This window comes from Anas platyrhynchos, chromosome 6 (assembly GCF_047663525.1).
Source record: "Anas platyrhynchos isolate ZD024472 breed Pekin duck chromosome 6, IASCAAS_PekinDuck_T2T, whole genome shotgun sequence".
In the NCBI taxonomy this organism is placed as follows: Eukaryota; Metazoa; Chordata; class Aves; order Anseriformes; family Anatidae; genus Anas; species Anas platyrhynchos.
The window spans coordinates 34,819,199-34,844,095 of NC_092592.1; the positions used below are offsets into that span (position 1 = coordinate 34,819,199).

Consider the following 24,897-nt stretch of genomic DNA (forward strand, 5'->3'; position numbering starts at 1 on the left):
AAAATCTGCAGTTTGTCCTCATGCTAAATGCAACTCAAAACTGCAGTGCCAAAGATCTAGCAGTGTTAACACAACCAGACAATCAGAGGAGTGGTGCATTTCAAAGAACTGCCGCTGCCATGTAAAAACGACATTTATTTTAGCACATTAATAACATGCCCCTTTTTCCCCCCCGATTGTAAGGTTTGGACACTACTGAAGAGACCTCCTACAACAACTGTCCTGCATTTACCACTCATGTAGAACCATCCTTAAGGAACTAGCCCTCTCTACGACTTCTAAGTCTTAAAACCTTGGGCCTTACAAACATGTATTTAAGTGGGGCTTAGAAGTTACATGCTTTGCATAACACAGATTAATATCACAATTCAAGGAATACCATGGTAGTGCATCGTGGTGCTTTATTAGTGTTAGACATGCAATTTTTTTTTTTTTAATGGACAGAAATTAAAATATTAAGATAACATTTTAATCAAATTAAAGGAGCTGAAGTTGCAATAATGAAACAAAAATAAAGCTTTTCATGCATTCTAAGTTTATAGTTCTCACATGTGCATATAGTTGTGATTCTGTACCATTATTAAATTTAGACAAAGTACCATTGATTGCACAAGACAAGAATCAACCTTCAAGTTATAAGTAATGCTCATATCTTTTACAAACTTCCTGTATAACCTGGATCTTCAGCTTTTTATAGCACATTGTAATAATACAAGACATCTGGAAGCTTCTAAGATGAATAGGAATGGCTCTATCGCTTGTAATATACAGTGGCTTCTTCGATGTATAAATTGTGAAAAGATAAAGCAAATGCCCACTATGCTTTAAAAGACCATGACTTTTTCCAACAGAAACAAATCTCAAAATCCTTCATAAACAGATTAAAGTGCTACCTATTGCATATCAAATACTTCCAGTGCCTGTATCTAGATTTAGAAGTTATAAATCCCTGAAAATAGGGTTTCATTCTCAAAGTGCTGACAGACCCTTAAATCTAGCATCATGAATACAGCAGCACTATAATCCTTCACCACGGACTTCAAAGAGAGGAAGTTAGTCAACATGCTTTAAATATCGCCATTTGAAAATCATACAGCTAACGCCTCTATCGTATCTACAACAGTAATGGATACGTAAACAGCAAAAAAGCAGGAGCTTACTTTACATACTTGATACAATAATTTTTCTTTAAAGCTGGAAGTGTAAATAAACCTCCAGTGCAGCAGTAAACATATTAAGACAACAGTTCTGTTTGTTTTAAGATGCTTCTAAGAAAGGGCATCCTGTACGGAAAGAACTGCACACTAGTACCTAAGGAGTATGAGTTTCATTAGGTCCCCACATCATGAAACCTTTCTAAATGCAAGGCAACATTTTCACAGCTGGAAAATTACAAATAGTTCTTGATACACAGCCAACAGCAATAAATGTAGTTATGTATAATCTAAGGAGAATGCTACATTCATTAGTAGGTGGAAAACCAAGCTAAACATAAAATACAGCAGCAAGAGGTAACGTACATAAATATTAAAGAAAATATTTCTGCTCTTGAAGAGCAGAAAGTTTTGTTACTTGCAAAATTAAAATATGGCCTTTTTATTTGTTCTTTAAAGTAAGTAAAGTACATTGCTATGAGCAGAGCTGTTTTGAAGGAGAATTTCCAAGTCCATTGTGTGCATGGATGAACTTTTATACTAAGTTCTGACAGATCAAAATAATGTAGAGATATCCAAAATTTTCATCCCTCCAAGTGTAAAGGGCAAGAAAAACTAATTGTAAGTGGCAAGTTATTACAATTTTTAAATGATCAGCAAGAAAATTTACAATTTTATCCTACAGGAGAAACATTTCTTTTTTCTTCAACATATACATTACTCAGTATGAAGTATTTTCATTTGAAAGCTGCATTGTTCATCAAACACAGGTGGGGTGAAGATGCTTTTCAAAAATAATCTCAAAACATAGAAAAATATTAAAATTGCTTTCTAAACAGAAAATTATATGTGTGCAATCCTTCCAGAATTGCTCCAAAGTAGCTTATATCTTTAGTCATAAAGACTCCATAAAATATTTTCAGAGTTGTAAATGTCCCATTCTGTCTCTTTTGGTATCTTTACCTTTTCCTAAATTGCATTTCTCGTTCTCCTCTCTTTCTTGACTAACAAAAGGTGCTTTTATTCACTTATAGATCAGATAAAGACCTGATAGCACATTCAAAGCTTCACTAAATTTCTTCACTAATGCACAAAAATTGATCTTTTCGCTACCTTTAATCTGCTTATCATTCTTGGTATGCAAATATGTCAAATGATGTGCTTTTAGTCAATTATGCAGTTTGATATTCTACATTTACATTCTAAAAGAAGTGATTTCAGAGGTGCTAAATATAGTAGAGTTTCATTTTAATAATTATAAGTTGGCTTGCAAGTGAAAAGTCATTGGAGCATAGTCTCTGGTTAGTTTACTTGTTAAACCCCATCAATGTGTATGGTTTAATCATCACGGATAGTACAGATCATCTCATAGCGTACCAGTTAGTTTTAATATGTCTGTTGAATTCAAAACAACTGCACAACAATTCCCCATTTACAATATGAGAAAACCACTTGCCTCAGCCAAATATTCAAAAATGTTCAAGAACTTTTATGGAAATACTGAGTAACTGCAATACATCTTGGTGTAATTAGGAAATTAAAATCTAATTGAGTGCAAAATCTAACTTCCAACAGTAAACGTACCATAACTTAGTACATAACCTTTGGCACTTCAAATATATTACAACAAATCTACAGCCATTTAGACCTTGAGTGGGTCAAAAGAACATTCATACGGTTTACGAGGTACAGAACTTGATAAATCCTTCAGTCGTCAAAAGAGAAATTACATGATGAAGTTGGCCTCTTTCTTTGTTCCAAATGTCTAAATGCACTACAACTGGTAGGGCTTGACTGGAATTGCTGAGGCTCCATGCAAGCAAAATTACCTAACCTACTGAATCCCAACATAGGGCTGAGAATACTCAAACTGCATTAATGTTAGTGCTGGGGAATGGGAGGCAGTTCCTAAAAATGGAAGAAAATGAAAAGAACAAAGATGAAAAGAAAAAAAAAAAAAAGAAGAAAGAAAATAAAATCTGGGAACAATTGTACCACAGAATTTTTTTGTCTAAGAAGAATAATTCTGTGCTGTCATAGAAAACTAACATTGTCAAAAGCATTAAGAAAGCAGAACTTTTTCAGCTTGTCCAGATGACAGTTAATCAAGATATTACTAATCTTTGCAGATTTAAAAATGAAAATATAGATCTTTTATATCTGAAAAAGAAACAGATATTACTTGATGATATAAGAAAACAGGTCAGGTGTAGAAAGAGGAGGAAAAGACAGTCATTCCTTCCAAATCCAAATCTAAATTGTCCTAAAATTTTTTTAATACCTTCTTACTGTTTCACAGCAACAGACTAAGATGCTTATGAAGGAAATTAAAATTAAGATCTAATATTGTTAATATTGTGAGGATTATTCTCCTACTGTATTTTCCCATTGTAAGTTCATCACGATATTTTGCCAATTTATTGAATAACAGTTATCCTTTTCATATGTCATCTTACAAACAATTATTAAATGATCAGGAAGACTTTCATTACATTCTTCTTTCATCTGCCTCAAAGAAAACTGACTTTTAAAAGCACTTACAAGGAATACAGATCTTTTTTTTTTTTCTTTTTTTCCAAATGATAACCCTTTTTAAGTACTTTAGACGTGTTTCAGCAACACAGCCTAATTCTAAAGGCATATACTTTGTTGTCTTAAGTTTAAAAACCTGAAGAGACATACATGTATATCATGTAAAACTCAACCTTAAATTGAGTCGGTTATATACTTGCAGAATTATCATGTCTATTTAAGTCAGTCTGTTCATTTCTCCTATATTTTTACTGTAGTAGACTAACTGAACAAAGTATTCTTATCTTATTCCATACTTTTCTCCATCCTATTTCTGACTCTATTAACACTGGTCAAAGTACTTTAACATATAAAAAGGCATGCAATAACTCCATACAAAAAGATCCTCAAAATAATCCTGTCATGAGCTCACTACCAAAGTTCAATCATTATACACAAAATTCAGCATTTAAGTGTAAAATAACTGATTCCAGCATGTGCCATTAGTGAAATGGCATGATATTTTTTACATTGTCATACGAAAAGCACATTGTATACAGTACAGCATTTACTCTGCAAAGATTGTGCATCACTGCTTTCTTCTAGCATGTGTAGAACGAACTGCATTCCGTTGCAACAAGTCACATTTAGATTTAGTAAAGCATACTACACTGGCTTGAAAACAGTGGTTTTGATGGCATGCTGTAATATCAGAATTGATATATTTGCATAATACCAATAATCGGTCGAGAAAACATTCAAAACAGCACAGGCTATCCCAGCTGAAACTGCCACACAGTGAACACTAAGCCATCAGATAAAACTGCATGGACATATTTCATGTGCATTATTTACTCTACTGTACGTATGGTGTACCTAAAGGTATTTTCAAGAAAAAAAAACAAAAAGTATGTAGCTAATCCAACAAAACATTACTTTTGGCAGTCTCTGCTAGTGTTTGGAGTAAAAAACAAACAAACAAACAAACACCAATAAAATAAAACAAACAAAAACATGCCATAGTTCTGTCTCCCAATTCCTGAAATTTCTTAGGACAAAAGTAATGAAAAGAAATCAAAATGCTGAAGTGTTATTTCCTTCCCCTAACGTATTCAGCAGAAAGTACCATCAAGGGTCACTATCTTAGCTTTTGGAAAATTTGCCAGCTTTTCGAGAAGGTTCATATGGCACTCTGAGAATGCTAGGTGTTTCTTCCATTACTCGTACAAGAAGATTATCAATGTAATCCTCCAGTTCACGAATATGGGTGTCCTTCTTCTTAAGTTGCTCTTTATGTTTTACCAGCTCCTGCAAAACCTCTTCATAGGTAAGGTTACGGTATCCTGCAGTGGCATCAAAAGGATTTACATCCTATAGAAAAATTAAAAACAAAAACAAGAAAACAAAACAAAACAAAAACAGATTTTATTAAACAGCTCATTGATCTGAACACGCTTTTGAGTTTTCATGTATTTCCCACATACATGTCTTAACAGAAGCCATTTTTCTTCTACAATATAACTCCATTTGCTCTAGAGCTTTTCCCTCCAATAACCGCACTGAAGCAAACAGTTGGAGACATGTTGCCCAGTTTGAACAGTTTCCCTCCACCATCACGTCAGCAAAAAATGTTGTTCTCAGAAAGACATATCCATGGCTTGTCAACATCTGAGCTGTAACCCCAAGAAAGGTTAGCAGGTCCATTCTGGAAACCGACTACATGGTAACATTAATAATAAAAGAAAAAGAGAAAGAGCCCTGAGAATTCAAGCCCAACCATAACGTTCTTGAGTTCTTGCCTTTTGAGAATATTATAGCAAAACATTTACTTAGCTTTAAATTACATCAGCCCTCATCTGTCTTTCATATTCTATTTTTAGTCATCAGTGGCTTGCCAGACCTTGGCCTCTGAATCATACATTACAACTTCCAATTTTAAATTTCAGGTGAAGTTAAAAGGCTGCATCTCATTTGCACCAGAGCACTTAAGGCAGAACTGTGTACTACTAAAAGATCTGGCTTGCTTCTTTCAAAGCAGAAGAGGCACAGAATTAAACAGCAAAGGAAACAGAGGTGTTTCAATAATGACGTCTGCTGACTCAATAAATACAGGCATTAGCAGAGATGGACAAATTAGTCCCTGTAACAAAGGGCAAGACATGGTCCAAAACACCACACACTTGAGTGTCTTATTCTGTGTCAAGAAGAAATAGCTGCAACCTTAAGGAACCAGATTAGGAGACATTTGGGAATGTATAAAAGAAAAAGATTCTGAGAGTCAGTTCATAAAGGTATTAGCACCACAAGACGTGAAAAACGGTAAGTTTTCTCTCGTTCAGGAACTGAAAAAAATCAAAGATAGGGAACCTCTAAGTACAATCATCTAACCTCTCAAATCCTGAACTACCAGGGCAGCAGAAGAACACAAGACAGCTTTTGTTTACAGTAGAAACTCCTCATTAAAAATGATAAAGCATGCACAGCTAGGTAGCACAGCACATAATCAAGTGTTCAGACACAAGTGTTCTGCTTCATTCCTTTTCTTCCCATACAGCTCCATATTTACACATTGGCATATGTCAAATCATTAAAACATGCAGGTGGTCAAAGTTTCCAAATAAACCTAATTAGAAGTGATGGTGTACTGCAAATAGGTTGAAGTACGACAGATCAATCAGCCTCTCTCCATCAATTATATTCTAATAGCAGCTCCTGAAATTACGTGCTTTTAAAGATTTCTCACTACATTTGAGATATTTAATGTCACGTTTATGTACTTGTATTTAGTATCTTAAACTTATCAAGTTGCAGCATTTTACAGGATCAATAATTCCCACGTTATAAAAATGTCTACCTTGATGAAATTTATATATTAGTTAGTAACTGATTTCCAGCAAGTATAGAAGAGAAAATAACTTCACTTTGTGGCTGTTAGATTTTTAACACGTCTTCTTCCACAAGAAGGAAGCTAAATCTTATTTTTACAGAATTATTAAAAAATATATAAAATGAAAAATTCACTTCGATGTCTAAAATATAGGGTTTACTTCATTTTCTGATTTGGCAAAGGAACTGGAATGAAGATGCAATTATGTTTTTAATTATTATATAAAGTTTACTGGAAAACTGTGTGTAATACATATGCTTTAAAGATGTGTTGCCATACACATGCTCTACACAGATCTTTTGAGTGAGTAACTTATCACGTTAAATATACAAGAAAATTCTAAAATGCTTTTACTACTTAGAAATAAATATTGTTAAAATTAGGAAGATTTTAAATGTCCATTTTGAACAATTATGCAACACATATCAGGAAGAACTATATCCTTACAAAAACAGCTACTAGAAATTTAATTCAAAACATCAGTCTTCTAATAAAGTATTTTTTAAAAAGATTTTAAATAACAGGCTATGCAAAGAAGGATTGCCTCAGCTACAAATTCCTACTGGGGAACAAGCGGACATCCAGAGGAGCCGGAGGAAGTGGAGTCAGATAAAACGAAGGCCTGGCAATCTCTGATCATCTCTTTATTGTTCTAATGAGGAATTCTGCTCTGGGAATATCATCTAAGCTACTTTCACATCTTTTGTCCTACTTACTTCATCTTCCTTTCAGTTCTTAATTAGGCCTTAAAGAGCTCACACTGCCCTTTCAACTGGCTACTGCTCCCATTCAAGCACTGCTTTCAGAGACAGGTGTTGGCACCAGAGTAGAAGACATACAAACATAATTACTAAATGTGATGCACAAGGAAGAAATATAATAACTTGGTGAGGGCTATTATTGCAGAACCTAATAATAAATTACTTCAAACACCTTAGAAAGCAATCTTGAACATTTAAAAAAAATAATCAAATGGTTTCATTCAAAACTATGGTTGAGATATAGCTTCTTCTCTCCTAATTTGTATTTTGTATTAGATGAGCACCACCTTATAATCCTGCAACTGACATTTAGGATAGCTGCTATTCCACAAGAAAAATTATCAAGGATTTCTTTTATCACCTTTAAATCCTTTAAATAAAACAATTCACATATTATTTCTTAAAAGAATTATAAAGATGCTTTTACCAGCAATAAATTACATGATTTGCAGTAGTACATTTGCAAGCACACAGAAACTGTAATTATGGTTACGTTACAGACAATAGCTGCAAAGTTAAATCAATTTTTTTGATGTTGTGTTTTGTCAGAGATTAAGTAACCGCCTGGTAGCATTCAGTTTACTATCTGATCAAAGGCAGCATTCATATACTCTGACATCTCCCACCAGTTACTTACATTATAAAAACTTGGGTGTTTATAATAACATCAAATATTATTACAAGTCATTTCCATAAAGCAGCAAAAAACAAACAGTACAAAGTCATACTTCCTTGTGAAATTTGTTTTCTATATATTTTAAAGATTGAAAACAAACCCACGTTTAAAGATTTGATCTATTCACAGAATAAATTCTAGTAAGACCACATTCTCTTGCAGACAAAGACACTGTACAGTAAATCCATGGATTTTGTTTCGTCTTTTCTTTCTTAGTACACATTTTTAGATACCTTTAGAGTCAAAAGAGTATTTGGAATAATAACTTCTAGTACATCTATTTTTAGTGTTTTCTGTGAGGCTGTTCATTTATTATTTGTGCTATTAATCTTGCCACATATCAGTTCATTACTTCCATTTGGATTGGCCACCTACAAATGGTCCTCAGGTCCCACTTTAGTGATAGGAAACACCTGCTAGGCCAGCTAATGCCTTGCTGCCTAATACAGGGTTACTCACCTGACTACACTTCTCTAGAGCTCTCTGAAATACCCCAATGTTTGTTTGTTTTTTTTTTTCCTTACTGTGTGTGTAAAAATCTAATTATCCCTTTCTTCTCTACATTGTAACACCAGAAGTTATCCAAATATTTTACACATTTCCAAGTTTATTTTAGGCCTCTAATTTTCCAACTAGATTTTCTGGAAATAGCAATCAAAGGCAAGGATAAAACAAACAAACAAAACATAAGCATTTTCTTATAAGAGGTTCAATAAGAATAACAGCTCATACTGCGTTGGGCACCAATTAGTCGGTATTTACTGATGGTTTTCCATGACACTTCATAACTCACCATTGTTTTCCTGAGGTCCTCAATGCCAGAAGGATTCGTATTAAAACTGTGGGGAAAACAAACAAACAACTATTAAAGGTCCATTTATCTGAACAAAACTTCTACTAGACACTACTAGTAAACCAGGTGTATTAGGTGTACAAAGTATTTATGATGATTTAGTTACCTGATTTGTGAAACGTATTACAATTAGTACAGTATTCAAAGTTAATGGAAAATTTCGTATATTCTTCATTCACAATTTTTCCTTTCCTTCTGGTCATAAAATTAGAGTAAGCAATGCTAAGATATTACAGATTGGGCTTCACTAGCTCTTTGATTATTTCAAGACTTACCTCAAGATTAAAAAAAAAAAGAGAGAGATACTTTAAATGAAATATTCTGGAAATAGGTCCCTAGGACAAGGTTGTTTAAAAAAAAAAAAAGACTAATGTGTATTGCCAGTTTTCACTGCAGCTGCCAGAGGAGAAAGGCCCTTCAGAAATTTCACTCAGGTCACCAGGTTAAGTTAGAGCTGAAAAGCTATCTTGTATTAATAATATTTATTTTACATATAAATTTGAGTAAAAAAGCTATTATTTTGTAAACTTAGAGATTATCTCACACATCCAGAAGGCAAAGCTATTTCACTGTATTGTATGGTTGAGATGCTTTTCTTCCTCAACTACAAAAGGGCAGTAGATATTGATAAAAGCAGCCATTGTCAAAGTATCAGACCCAAGAATCAGTCCACTGTTCTCATGGGTTGATGTAATTATTTGCAAATGTCTTCAAAACTCAGTGCTTGCTGTAGGAAGTTTCACGAGAAACTAAGTCTTAGAGAAACCGTGCGCAGAATTTGGACACAAGTCAGAATTTGGATATGACTCACTGATAATATTTACTTCGTAGCATCATAGTAGGTATCATTACTTCACATCACAAAGCCTACCATTTAGTCAGGTTGTACCTATTGGCTGTCAAGGGTAACATCTGTTGACAGCTTCTAGAAAACAGATCTCTGGAGTTGGCTGCATTGAACTGGTAACAAGCTACTACGAATGCTACATAAGCTTTCATAGACTTCAGAAGTAACAAGTTCATTTCTTTCATATTTTTTTTACACTAGAGAACCTCAACGGCCTAATACTACTGATTAGTTCTACAGTCAACAAGCTGGTACATGAATACAAATAAATTAGTAATAAAATACTGCAATCCTAGTCTCTGGTTGAAAGAGTAAGTCCAAAAGTTACACAAGTAATTGTACACCTTTTTTAATAATTTTAAATGTAGCTTAAAGGAAGGAATTTTGTGTCCACCACTCTTTGTTCTCTACATTTGAAAGCCATGTATTTCATGGTGTAAAAGTGGAAGAGACATAATACATAATAAAACATCATTTTGTGTACTTTTTTGTTTCAAAAGTAGTCTTTTGCTCATAGAGAAGCCCAGTGAACCATCTGCCAGACTGAGGATATTAGATGAAGATTGGATTACATGACCAGTCACAACCAGAAATAAAAAGGTGTCTGAAGAATCAAGTTCTGGCTAATTCCCATTGTACCTGTTTGTAACAGTGATCTGAAGCATTCTGCTGGAGTTTGCTGGAGAACGGTTTTGAATGAGGGGCCGCTTTCATCGGGTATTGTCTAAGCAGCGAAAGGCAGGAACCCTCCCTCACGGCCTGCCTTTTAGTTGCACACTGATGTGTCAAACCCATGATGAACTTGCTTCATTCATGGCTGCCTTTTGTGATCCAAGCACAAAAAAAATGAGTTAACTGAACTGGATCGAATTAGCTTGGTGAAAACCAAGAATGTCTCTATTTAACGAAGTGTGGCGTTAATTTGGGCTATCTTTCTTTTGGGACTGTTTCCTCATGTTAGACAAGATATAGAATAATGCGGCCTGACTGCTCAACTGAGCGACTTTCTGAAAGGTTAAAACAGCAAGATCTTTCACTGCACTGAATGACTTTATGGTTTCTGCAAAATAACTTCTGGGACTCTCTTTCATAGCAGCAGCTTAAAAGAAAAGGGGCAGTTCTGACTAGGAAAAGTTACATTAGAAAATTAGAAATATAAATCACTGCCAATATGGGCTATTTTTTTTCCAACTAAAAACATATCTTGTTTCTCTAACATTGTGGACATTGCAATTACAAAAGAGTACATCCGCCTATTTCACGTGAAGTAATTTGAATACCACTGCAAAAAAAAAACGAAAAACTATTAAATGCAATATTCACCAATAAAACCCAAATCCCACGAATACTCATATTTTAGAGAGATATGTGGAAATATACTGCTTCTCAGTGAAGCAGGAAGAAACAGGTGCCGAGATTGCGTCTAACATTTTCAAGTCAGATTGTCTAACTAACTGACTTGGGAGCTCCATGGCCTCGCCGAGCCTCTCTGGGTTTCCCGGCAGCTCTTCCAGCCCGAGGTGAACGTGAGCAGTTGCAGACTCTCCCAGCTGCACCCATAATTCACTGTCCAAGAACCTTTTAATACCTTGAAAGAGCATACTGTAAAATTATGAATGCATACAGCTGGGGGAGTTGCAGATATTGTGCACTGAAATTAACGAGAGCATTTATTTTTGCATTTAAATTTCATCACAATAACACACACCCCTTCAGTTATCATCTTACTTGATTGCTTGATAGCTCATAACAGACTACAGAACACACACCTCTAGGACTACAGCCCATGAATTGCACAATGATCATAAGCATCCTTCAAGCAACTCTTTTCTCAAGTCCGTAAGAGCATTCCAAAAGTATTGATGTAAGCAATAATATGAAATCGTGTCATTTTTACTGCATTACCATCTCAGCACATAGGCAAGCTATAGTCATGACTCTTTTTTTTTTCCCCCAGGGTTTGATAAATTTGCAGGGAACTTCTGCTATGGAAAAGTCTGGGAGCAAAAAGCTTGGGAAAAAAGAATCTTTTTTGTTTTTAGAATGCAGTTCACTGTAAAAAGTGATTGTTAAAAAATGATATTATGACTATAATTACTGTCTCAATTATGTCCAGGCTTAACCTGGTCAGTTTATAAGTAAAAAGATGTTTCTTTTCTAATAAATGGATTTTTCACCAACTCCCCTGAGAACTGAAGTCAGGCTGGGTTTCTCTGGCTCATGCATCGTCATTAGGACTGTGTGTACCTCCCAGGTGTTACATCTGATTCTGATGCCTGCTTATTGCATGTACCTTCCAACCTATACAAACTGGCCTGACTGCTCCTTGCTCCTGTTTCCTTCATCATCTCAAGGAATGGAGTCATCTTCTCCTCTTCTGCTCATCCAGACAGGCTGAGAAGCCTCCCTCTCCACCACTGTAGGTCAGGTCCCACAGCGATTGGTATCAGGAGGTCCATAAATCTTCTCTTACAGCTAATAAATTTTCACTGTCTGATCACCTTTAAGAAATTTGGGAACTAGTAAACGAAGTCAAATCACATTGGCAGGTCTGAGGAAGAACGCACAGGTTCAAGATCAGCTGCAGGAAGATCAAGAAGGGGACTGACCAAGCACGCCACCCAGCTTCCACATCCCCTCTAGCCACCAGCGGTACAATAGTCTCATTCAATCTAGCAAAGAAATTCATTATGCCCCCATTTCACTCATCTGGGAATTCAATTATTTGCCTTAAGAATTACTTTATGTCGGATATTTTCATCGCATTAAATCATACCCATTATTGTACTACAACTTTGTCTTTATATGTTTACTGCACAGTAAAGCTTGCTAGAATTTCTGTTTTATTAGCTTAGATTTCAGTTTAGGTATGTGAGATGAGAATCCTTTCCTATTGCCATGTTGCTGGGGGGAGAAAAACGATGAGAAATAAATATGGTATAAAATGATAATGGTGACAGACATACATAAGTCTGATTCTACGTTTTGGATCATAATCATAACAAGCATATTATTTCTACTTTCTTGCTATTTTCCTTAAATGCATTTTGTTAGAATCACATGAAACTCTCAAGCTTCTTTCCTAACACCTCCCCTTTATGAGGCAGTTTCATAGTTGCATTCCTGGCTGATTATTTGCAGTTTAGGTAGGGACTTCAGTGGAAACATTCCAGGAACGGTGTGAAGGAGGCACTCCTCCAGCACAATCAAGGTGAAGCACTGCAAGAAGAGGGGCCACCCATTGCTGAGCCTTCCCTGTGCTAGTATAGCACTGTCTGGGTTCTCTATTGTTAAGATTAAATGTACCTCGAGTTGAAGATTTATCACAAGCTCAAGTTTATAATTGGAGTTTTAAATTTTGTCTTCTGAAGTTTAATGGTAGTTAAAAATTCAAACATTAGGACTAGTGGCTGCTTAAATATTTAGCTTCTAAGTATCTAGAAATTAAAACCATGCTTATTTTTTTTTTCCTACAACTGATTTAACCATTTTAGTGCCTGAACCATTTACTCCGACAACATAATGAAGGGGAATCAGACTCCTAAATTATGCTGTATGGAAATCCTATTTTTCCAAGGAGCGAAAGCTTTTTACTTATGTTATCCATATTAGTTATATGATCACTGCTTTGTATACTATTAGAAATTAAAATGAGGATACTTACATTAATATTTAATATTCAAAGTATTTCATATTATATATGAAGTATATTTCATATTATATATGAAAGTATTTCATATCTTGTAAAATATCCATTGTATCAATTTGTTCAGTGTGAACTTTCAGTTTTGTTTAATTCAGAACATCTCTGTAAAGGTAATTAGCAAAACTCTACCATGGTCATATTCTGTTAGTCTAAAAATTATTCTTCTTCCTACTTACTTAGTCTTTGGCCTGTTGCTTATTTTTCTTTGGATTATCACAACACACATACCAGCAACTCAAAATACTAAGATACAGTTTAAGTTATTACCAATGTACTAGAAAAACAAAAGAAATGAATAAAATCAGATACAGTTAATGAAATTCAGAAACTGAGTTTTCCATAGAATAGGATTAGCCTGCTGTGTCTGGCAATGCAGACATCACTTTAGACTCTGAAAAGGAATGACTGTCACGTCTGGCAGTTAAGCAAGCATATTGCTGTTTCTTTCCCAATCAGATTCTGGGGAACATCACTTAAGACACTTTGCTATATAAATTGTCCTGCTGTCGAGCCATGCTCTGAAGCCTTCTGGAGTTTGTGTAACCCCAGGAGGACACACAAAGAACATCATTTTTTGTTCCTATCGCTCCATTTTCTTAATATTGCTAAGAAGACTCATGCCAAGAGTTAACTGGACCAAAAATCTCAAACTTTGAATGCAAGATGCATTTCTATTGCAAACCATTTGTTCCCAATCTACATATTCTTTACACAGACTTCTTTGGAAATGACCTGTTCATGAGCAGACTGCTGCACTTTGTGGAGCCCTTCTGATAGCAGAAGGCTCCATGAAGATAAAGGATATACAGGCTCAGAGTGCAGTCCTTGATAAAGGTCCTCAACAAAATGCACTTCAAGGCAGCAACCTTTTCTCTTGTATCTCTCTTTATATATAATACATATATATATATATATATAAATAAAATGTAGCACAGTAAAAACACTGCAGTGCAACTAAATAGAAGACCAGAAGCTTTCAGTTACAAAACTTGAATAATTTAACAAAAAATAATTGCTACATACAGGAGAGTTATACTAAATTAAGGGAGAGTTATACTAAATTAATAAATAGTATGGCTAGCTACGGTAAAGAACCTGTTGGCAGAAGTGAAGCACATCCTACAGTGTTTGACTTTCCTTGCTGACTGCACTAAATAAACTGTAAGGACTAACAGCAACTCAGGATATGACAATCCTTAAATAACACAGCCTAAGCACTTTGAAAATTGCATTGTTTTGCCTGAAATGACATATTTTTGAAAGTGTTTTGCTGGTGGTGTTTTTGATGATTTAAATAAGTAAAAGATACAAGAGCACAACCACATGATGTAGTCATTCATGTGTCTGTAAGAAATCTGAGAAGCAGATATAAAATGTTAAGGCGGATCTCTAATTTATGCATATGTATAAACAACTTCATTAGGAAAACAGACATGAATTGGGATCCACAACAGGCTGTGGCTGGTTTTGAGGCATCAGATGCTGCTGGAGACAGATGGAGAGATCTGGAAGCATGCAGAGCTGTACTTGTGAGCTCTACCTGATGGGTAGCCTTCTCCTTCCAAAAATGTTGGTATCTTTCAATAATGGACCTTGTATTTGCCAGAGCTGGACACATTACTCATGTAAATTCACTCATTAGTCAGGTCTTACAAGGTATCTAAACCCAAATTGAGCTTAAGCAGTGTACTCAACCAAATATTAATGCAAGTTTTGGAAACAAACAACAGTTTTATATAAAAAAGTTAGTATTTCTAAGCGTTTAAACATTTCTGCTTTTATTAGGCAGCTGTGCTATGGCTAAAAAACTCATGAATTTTTGTCCACAAGAGACCATTAAAGACCCTTGGTAATAAAGGTTGTGCCAGCACCTCTACTAGGAGACCCTACTTACATGGATCTGTAGTCAATCAAAAAAAAACACCAATAACCCTGAAGTAAAACTTTGCACCGAAAATTTGAGAATGATTTTTAAATTATTTTATTAATAAAGAAACTGGATATAAGTGTTCAATATTACTTAAAAGCAAACAGAACAGGCAGCGCATTCCCCCTTGGGACAGGTGATATGCATCAAAGCCTTTCAAAAAAGATTTCACATAGCCTAATGTGCACCAACAGTTAATGAAAGCTTAAAAAATTATAATTGTCATTCTGCGGGAAGAACTCTTAAAACAGTGTTTCTAACCCAGACAACTAATAAGAAGTCATTGCTGGTAAAGAGTCTATAGCAGAGTAATACTAAGTACTAATATTTCTAATTGCAGAAATAGTTGGTAGTCTCTCTCCAGGAATCAATTGCTCCAACCCATCCTAGTAATGTCACAAATAATGTGATCATTGATTTGTGGCAGCTTTAGGAAAGATTTCATTATTCTCTCATCACATGGTGTGATCTTTCTAAATCAGATACTAACCGTCTTAGCAGGACGGACCAAGACTCCCTGCATGACTTCTCCTGGTTTCGTAGATTCTTTTTACCTCCCATATACCTGTAATGTATTTTTTTTGTTGACTGAAGGATGTGCTACTGACAGCTTTGCCATCCTGAATTAACAAATATTAACAGTCTAGAAAATAATTAATGCACTGCCATAAAAATCAAAATTCTACCTAGCAATGATCACACGACTAGAAATACGCGTAGTCAAACTTCAGTAGAGAACTGAAAAAAAAGAACACTTTCCTATCAAGAAGAGCAATGCAGATGCATGCTGTTCTTAAAACATGACATGCTAACACCAGCAGATGAAACAAAATTCTGAAAATAGTGTAGTTTACCCAATTTCATTTTTTGACTAAGCGAGAAGTGCATGCTAAAATGTCTGAACAGGCCTTGCTCTAGCAAGCGCTGCTATAAACTCATTAGAGATCAAATTTTCTAAACAGGGCACAGAGAAAAAAAAAAAAAACTGAGATGTATTGTGCACTGGAAAACGGTGACCTGCTTTGTAAGGGCCTACACAGACATTACAACCATTTGCTCTGATCGGGCAGTTTCTAGGGTTCCATTTCCATGGAGCTGCGTCCAGTAACCATGCCCATCACACCTAAGTGGGCAAGGCTGAAACCATTCAGCAGTCATATATCTTTGATGTTCAACTTATTGCACTAATAACTTATCTTCACTGTGGTTGGAGCTAACATATTTTACTTGACAAGTGCAGTTGACTGGTGCCAGGCACCTGCTCTACTAACCCAGCTCAATAAGCTGACCTAGAAAGTCAGAGTAACGCATGATTTTGCAATAGCCTCTCTAATTAGTTAACAACCACACATAATATTTCCTAACAACCACACATACATTTCCTAAAATTTAACATCAGCTGTTCCTTAGGCTCCAACTCACCAATAGCTGATGTTTATATGAGTGTTATTCATACCTTCTACTATGTAAGATGTAAGTTAAGCTTCTTCTCCACCTTTCCATCTTGCCATCTCCCACAGTTTTTAGTATATAGCACATTTACTGCTTGAACTTCAGATAAAGTATAAGAAGTATGCAGCATAAGCTTCATCTTATTTTGTCGAAGTTTAACGACATTTAGGTTATGGAAGTGTTATTTTATAAATTGTTTGCAGTTAATGCACCTCTGTATGTGTATACATGTATGTATACATACATACACTTATATTGTGTTCCAGATGTAGAGAACCCTATACATATATCACACAAAAACATATATTTTACGTATAAATATACATACACACACTACATACAATGTTTCTTAGAAGGCTCACAGCTATCAACCCAGTTTCTGAGATGTGGAATTTGATCAGACTAGTAACAACCTGTCAGCTTTAAATATTGGACTATTTGTTTCCCTGTGTCCATTGCCTAAGATCTTGTTAATTACCTAAACTCTCTTTCTGTAGGTCTTGTTAATTACCCGTCTCCTGTCTCAGAGGACCTTGTTAATAACTTGTACAATCTCTCTAAAAAGGTCCTAATAACACATTAAAATTAAAGATGCTTTTCTCTTAGCACTTGTCAAGTGGTGTAAATTGAGAAATTTTCACATCATTTTATTAGCCTACTGTAGTGTATTTTCCTAAACACAAACAATTTCAGAGAAATGATGCATAAGGTTTGGTTACCGCACAATAAAAAATCTTTGTTTTCAGGGATTACTGTCAATTTCTTTAACTGTGTTCAATACAAAATCCACGTGGCTACTGACTGCAAATTAACCTCTTGAGAGCCACAACAACAGAAGTAATTGTTAAGAATGAATGCATTTAAAGATTATAATAGGTGAACCCTTCAAAGCAGTGGATGAAGAAATACGAAGACAAATCTATTACTGGTAAATGCTAACAAAAAATAGTAGAACATGTTGCATGCTCCATCGGCTATATAAGTGGTTTGGAACTAATGAATTTTGTAGTATTTACAAAAGGCATTTCTGCTTTCATTAGGAGACTGCAGCATTTTGAAATTGTCAGGAAAACAGCTCATAAATATCTACATTCCACTTACGTCAGACAACAAAAAATAAATGTGACACTACCAACCCTAACAAATACTAATGGATCCATGCAGCATTTGGAAGAGGTAACAAAGCCCCACTTAATAGAGAATGCAGAAAGAAGACTAAGTCATTTTCTCAAAAACCACAAGAAAAGCCTTTGCCAGAGCTCAGATTAATAGAAAGTAGGGGTCCTTATTTTGTGATTTCCTGACAACTCGTGTTTTACAAAAAAAAAAAAAAAAAAAGAAAAAAAGAAAAAAAAAGGTTTTAATTTGCTTTTTCAAAATACTTCTTAGTCCTTCTTGAAATAACAATAAATAATAGTAATAACAATAAATCATAACTTTAAATAATCCTGGTACACTTTTTGCTTTTAGGTAAAAATATATATATATATATATATCCTGCAACTGTTGTTGAACCAGCCAGGTCTACATTTTCTGTATTAGCAGCTAAGACACACATGGAAAATGTATTTATATTCACTCTTTTAATTAGTAAATAACAGGAATTAATGACAGAGTATGAATGCAGCCAGTTAACACTAAATAACTGGTTGGGGAAGGCACTGCTCAGCAACTCCCCCAGCCCCTAGCCAGCACTGCTGTTACGAGCTGCTGTTCCACAGATCATTGTTGTCTAGTCAAGGCTACCAAACCAAATTAATTAGGATGGACTTGAGGCCTGACCCCATTAACTTTAAAGACCTAGGATTAGGCCCATGGAGTATCCGTCACCCTTTTTCAGACCTGAAACAATGAAGGAATAGAGCGAGTGCACCGACTCTCTAAGCCTGTTTACTTCTGCATGAAACCAAAATCATCTCATGCTCCCTTTTACATGGAAAAGAGTTTGAAGATATTCCAAACATCTTAAGAAAAGCAATACGGAGTATATTATCATGAACTGAAACCATTTTTTTAAATCAATTAAAATCACTGGCCAAGGAACATTAACCATATACACTGTGAAGTGTGGATATGACACTTGATAATATGGTAATGTTTGGGTCATATTTGGGAATTGGTAATATTTGGGTCATAACAATCATAATTTCTGTTACAGACAAAGTGGTCTTTGCCTTGAGATATAAAATTCTGACCTGGGGAAGTTATCAGAGCAGACACACAGCCCGTTCTGCTAGCCATGCACTGAGGACACTATTTCAGCTTTTTGCTCTAGGTACACGATTACCAAACCTGATAACGTCAGAAGTTAAATAATTTTCCCCTACTCGTTCCAAAGTATGTGTTTTACATTTCGTATCTAAGCAGGACAAATATTTTTTCTGTTATGTCTGTTGAAGAAGACATTCAAACAACAAACTGGAAGCCAGGTTCTGCACACTTTCACATCATAGGACAATTCACTGACTTCAGGAGTAACGATGTGAGACTATAAGTCTTCTTTGTTATACACTAATGCAAGCTGGAAGAACTAAAGAGAATGATAGGAGAGAGCAGATAATATCAAAATATCCTTCAAATATTTCATGAGCCACCCACAACTTTAGCAACCACCACATCAGCATGATGTGTAACTGTAGCAGTCAATTTCTAGGTTATGCTTTTCTGCCCAAAGCTGTGATGGCAAATCTAGAACTTCGGCACTGTCAGTAATACAGCAACCTGAACATTTAAACACAGATACATGTCCCCAAGTGCCATGGCAAGTCTCTTGTAGATCCACTGGATTCTAACCTAAAATTTGTCACCTTGCTCATTAGAGGTTACTAGGCAAGGCAAAACCAAATGTCAGTTGCTCTTAAAGCAGGTAAGCAAACTGATAATGCTAAAAATAAAATAGCAAATAAACCTGAAATGAACAAGTGGCAATAGGAGCCTCTAACGACGATGATTAAGAAGGTAAACACATTATCTTTTATAAAAGTGATGACTGATGAAATGTTTATGATTACAAAGAGACAAGTAATGCTAACATGTAGATTATGTTATAGATCACAGCTATCAAGGGAGGCAAGAATGTGAAAAAAGACTAAAGGATCAGGGAGAGATGAATCACTGAATCTAAATGAAAACAAAAGAGAAGGTAAGAGTATAAAGAGGCACAGATGTATAGAGGTATCCCCAGACTGAGACCCTCTTCAGTGTAAGGTAAACATATAGTGACAGATCCTAAAGACTGGATTACACTCATGAGGTTGAACAACCCCCCTGAGATCTTGTTAACTACATGACAGAGGAGAAAGAAAAAACCTTCTTGTGGCCCCGTAGCTGACTTAAGGTATAAATATATTGGCAAAGGTTTTTAATTTATGCAGGTTCCAGGCCGAGGTTGGTTGGTTCACTTAGTGGTTTCTGTTTTTTTGGGGGTGGGAGAAGGCATTTTGTGATTGTGTGGTTTGGTTCTGTGTTCCTTTGTTTTCTTTTCTTTCTGTTTGCACCAGCTCCATCCTGGACTCATGGCTGTAATGCACATCTTCCTGTGAGTTTCATCAGGCAGGAATCCATGAATCCATCATTCAAAGCAAGGCACAGCTCGGTGGAGATAAATGGGAGATCCAACTGCAAAGCAAACTCCTCATCCACACCAGAACACTGATTTTGGACATAGCTTACTAAACAGATAATGCCTGTCTTACTTGCAAAGATGCTATCCATGCAAAAGAGATTAATAGCATACCGAGTAAACAAAAAAACAACTCAAAATCTAAGTTGCCTGTGTATGATTTCTGCATACCGAGTTTGTTACTCAACCTCAATTATTTCGTGCCCACAGATTTATACAGTTCTTTCTTCACAGTATTACTAATTCTAAAAATTAAAAATGGATTCTATTCAGCAAATCCTCCCCAGATAAAAGGTAAACTTAAACTGTAAACTTATTAAATATGCACATTTTATATTAGTTTCTACTTCAAAAGAAAATCATTGTACAAGATACATATGAAAGAAAGTGAACTTATTGTAAAAGATTCTCATAGACCATAATAGTGGTGCATGCAAACACAGAGAGCTTCTAACAAATTATTGCATGATAGATATTATTCCATAGTAGCTGTCTTATCCATAAGGTCAGAATGTTTACTATTTGTGGCTTTTTGAAAATAACAAAATAAACTTTTGATAAGACAAATAGATATGTTTACATAAAAGTCAAGAACTAGTAAAAGAGTCTCATACAAAAAGGGGGAATAAATGACTAGAGTCCTTCTGAAGGGGCACTGTGATGAGCTTTTTAATTACAAAGAAAAACAGTCCATCATGATTACCGTTTATGATTTATATTTATCAAGATCTGTTGCATTCAAGAACTTCAGAAGATTTCACTACTTATATCTAGCATCTGCCTCAATAGAAATTTTCATTTAAAAAAAAATTAAATGCTATGTAATTTTAATTGTTATTTAAATTACTCCTCCTTAAAGGAGCTTATTTAAATGAAAGTTTAACTTCTGACAAACGAAGCTACATCCTAACCTTACTCTAATCTTTATTAAATAAATAATATTTTAATACTCTGGCTGTAAACTTGTTATTTAAGACAGTTGCACTGACTTGTCTTGTGGGAAGCAATAACTCACTGAAGTCCATACGCGCTTCTAGCAACTGAATCTTTTCTACAGTTGTTCCATTTCAGTTTATCTAATTCACATCCAAGATTAGTTTTATTGAGAAAAATGATTATAAGTTTAAAACAGGAGTGCATACATTCAAACCTATGAATAAAATTGAGTTGGGATACAGTAAGTCTGATTTATTCTATAATCTTAAAGAACAAATTAATGAAGAATGAGTTAATTATTAACTGTTTAAACGTATATATTGGACTCAGCATATGCAGTGTGTATGTATGTATGTATATACATATATGTATATATAAGACTATCTTTCTCATTGGTAAACAAAAGCCAGAAGGGAAATGAAATTTTGGATACACTTTTTTTTTAATTTAAGGAAAACAAGTAAACTGTTGATAAGCAAACAAAGATTAGAACGGATTATTTAAATCAAAGTTTCTTATCACCCCCTGTAACTCAATTCACTTTGCTTAGCATATAAACTGCTGTCTCGTATAAGGCCTTGAATACACATGAACTCAGGAAAGCTACAGTGAGCCAAATGATTTCAAGCATGATAGTGCCCATGCAGATGCTCCCATTTAGAAACAGAATGGTCTTCAGCTCCTGAGGTTTCACACAGAATCTAAACCCAGTTCTTTCCCAAGTGGTAAGAAGAAGAGCATTTGTTATCATTACTCAAATTTTCTTCACCATGTATTTATTCTGTTTCACTTTTCCCTTAGACTTAAACCCTTTCCTAGACTTAAAGCATTGTAATAGTGATGAATGTTCAATGAAAGTAGAAGACTCTCAGGAAGAACCCATTTTGAAGCATGAGCAAGGTTTTCCGCAAACGCAAGTAACCTAGAACAGTCAGAGTTCATATTAGCAATATACATATATCTTCTAAATTAAATAAAACTGTATTAGAAGTTGCTAACTTTTACTTAGGAGCAGATAAGCAATGATATAAATGTATATAAAGCACAAAGATTGTGTTTCTCAACACTTTGCATTTTCAATTATATAGCATATTCAACATATCAGATCAAAGTACAGTAGAAACCTACCTTGAAGATGGCAACATGCTTGGAGGCTTGAAGTTTGTCATAAACGGATTAGTCGACTCATAATCAAAACTCTCCTGATGAGTCTCCCCAAATGCACTGGGTGATTTCAAGTCCGTAGAACTCTCTGATCCCCCATTGCTAAATTTATCTGACCTCCTGCTGTCTTTTTTTCCAGTCACTCTTTCAAAAAGACTAACTTTCTCTCTTTTCTCTTTTTTCATTTCTTTTTTTATTTCAACAGGTTTGGAAAACAGACTTATGTTTTGATCCCATGCTGCTGGGCTTTCTTCAAATGGATTTTTCTGTCGTGGCAGTGTAGCAAATTTCTGGGGTAGCGAAGCACTCACATTGGTAAATGGGTCGTTTTGTGCTTCAAGTGCAGCTTCATCAACTGTGCTGTCAAGCTGGTTCATTTTAGAAGTATCGACACTTAACGTCCTTCTATGTGGAGACTTTACACTCCCTACAAACAATCTGTTATTAGTACATTATCAATGAGACAGTACAGCACACCTTACAACATGCAGAGAACCCACTCTAACTTAGTTCTAGGTTACCAATTGAGTCTTAGCTCAAACCATGCTTGAATAATTAATGTATTTTTAAAAATGAACAGCTGTGGCCTCGACTTGGTGGTTCAGAAACGTTTAAGGAAGCAATAGATACTACAGAATTTTATTTTCTGTGTGAAAATTAGGTTGTACAAACAATACAGCTGTGGCTAGCGTGGCATTCCAGAAAACAGCAGTAGTCTATTGCATAATAACTTTGCACAATGCAAAATACTTTCAGTTCTTCGTATAAATCAGGTTTAAAACTTTGGTGATAGTTTCTAAACTTTTTAAAGACACTTTTATTTTTCAGAAGACATTATTTTGCCTAGAGTTCTTTCTTGTACGCAATGTTTCATTACAACATACTCTTAAATGAGGACATAAGAGGAAAAATGATAAATTATCATACACTGTGGCTTATAAATGATTCCTTATGCTCAGAAACAGCATTTATAAGTAACCACCAACTAACAGAAGTGAAAAAACATATATATTATTAACTATTTAGCCTTGGAATAGCTTCATAAACTAAAGAAATAGACTTTTGAATGTCCTAGTGATTATAATTGTCAAGATTAAGTAGCATGAGTTTTACTTACCGCCTTCATCAACTGAACCAAAAGATTCTAGCTGGCGCCTGAAGAGATGAGAGTAGCCGACTGTGCTGGATTTTAGTTTTTCTGAGGAGACGTGTGATCCTGTTAAATCTGACATCGAATGAGCTGAAGATAGCCGCTGAGGTCCCAAAAGGAAAGGTTTTTTTGGTTTTGATTTCATTTGTACTTCTCCACTACATATCTCTATGTTTGCATCTGGTATGTGAGTGCTTGGAATGATGGCAGAGGATGTATCCGAAAACGTCCCATCATTTTTTCGACCCTTCATTTTGTCTTTTAGTTTAGCAAAAGGGGATTTGGTTTTGTCCTTCATTGACAAATCAAACATACTTGCTGTCATGTTATTCCTCATAAACTGAATATTGACCTTTATTTCACCTCTGTCTTTAGTTCTTTTTCCTTGTCTGGACTCTAGGTGAAACCACCTTAAAGGAGAAGAAGAACAAGTTAAGCTGTGTTTTCTGGAGGCTAGTCATTAAATTCTAGTTAGTTGGTTAATGTCTGGCTAGTACAGTTAAAAATAGGAAAACCAAATTTCATACCAAAAATCAAAATATTCCTTTATTGAAAAGCTTTTTAGTCCATATTTGGTTTTGAAAGAGGAAACATTTAATAAGTAAAGTAGCATGAAGCTCTTTGCACTATTCACTTGTTGCAAGAACCAAAGTCAGTCCAGTGGAAGCTCACTAAACTTCACCAGACCTAATGGGCTCACATCTACTTACAGATAATTTGTACCTCATTAATTATAGACACAAATAAATATTGTTGTGCTATTTAAGGAGCACTGGTATTCTTCAAGTAGTCTTTATTTACCTGAGATGCATTAGCCAAATGCTTACTACATGACAACTATTTCATTCATTAACCTATTCTCGTTTGATTTTGCCTACGTTATCTGCTAGCAAACGTTCTTCCTCTCTGCCCCTTCCTTCTAACCACTGGTAATGATTCATATCAATTGCACTACCAAGGAAATATCTGAGACCTCAGAATGATTTTACAGTCAATCATCATTTTGGTTTTGCAACTGGAACCCCTGGCGACAGCATCTCCACACGCAGCAGTGGCAGAACAGCGAGCATGTAGGGGTATCTAACACCTGCCCCATCTTTTGGGGGTCACCAATAGGATTAGCTTTAGGACTATTTCCACAAGCTTTGGAACCATGTCTCACACCTCCACTTTAAGCTTTTTCTAAGTATTAAAGTACTCAATGGCTTATTTGCTTGGTACCATGAAGGAAAAGAAATACACCACTTCACA

At 35.2% G+C, this 24,897-nt stretch overlaps 1 protein-coding gene across 1 annotated transcript in view; it reads right to left on the reverse strand.

Moving 5' to 3' along the window:
- Positions 1-376: 376 nt before the first annotated feature.
- Positions 377-24,897, reverse strand: part of RAB11FIP2 (RAB11 family interacting protein 2) — a 35,687-nt gene continuing 11,166 nt past the window's right edge. The window contains exons 2-5 of the mRNA XM_005021115.5: positions 23,614-24,056; positions 22,461-22,923; positions 8,783-8,828; positions 377-5,036 (exon numbers count right to left, since the gene is read on the reverse strand). Of these exons, the coding sequence (XP_005021172.1) occupies positions 4,809-5,036; positions 8,783-8,828; positions 22,461-22,923; positions 23,614-24,056 (1,180 nt within the window). The 3' untranslated portion in view covers positions 377-4,808. The remainder of the gene's footprint in view (positions 5,037-8,782; positions 8,829-22,460; positions 22,924-23,613; positions 24,057-24,897) is intronic.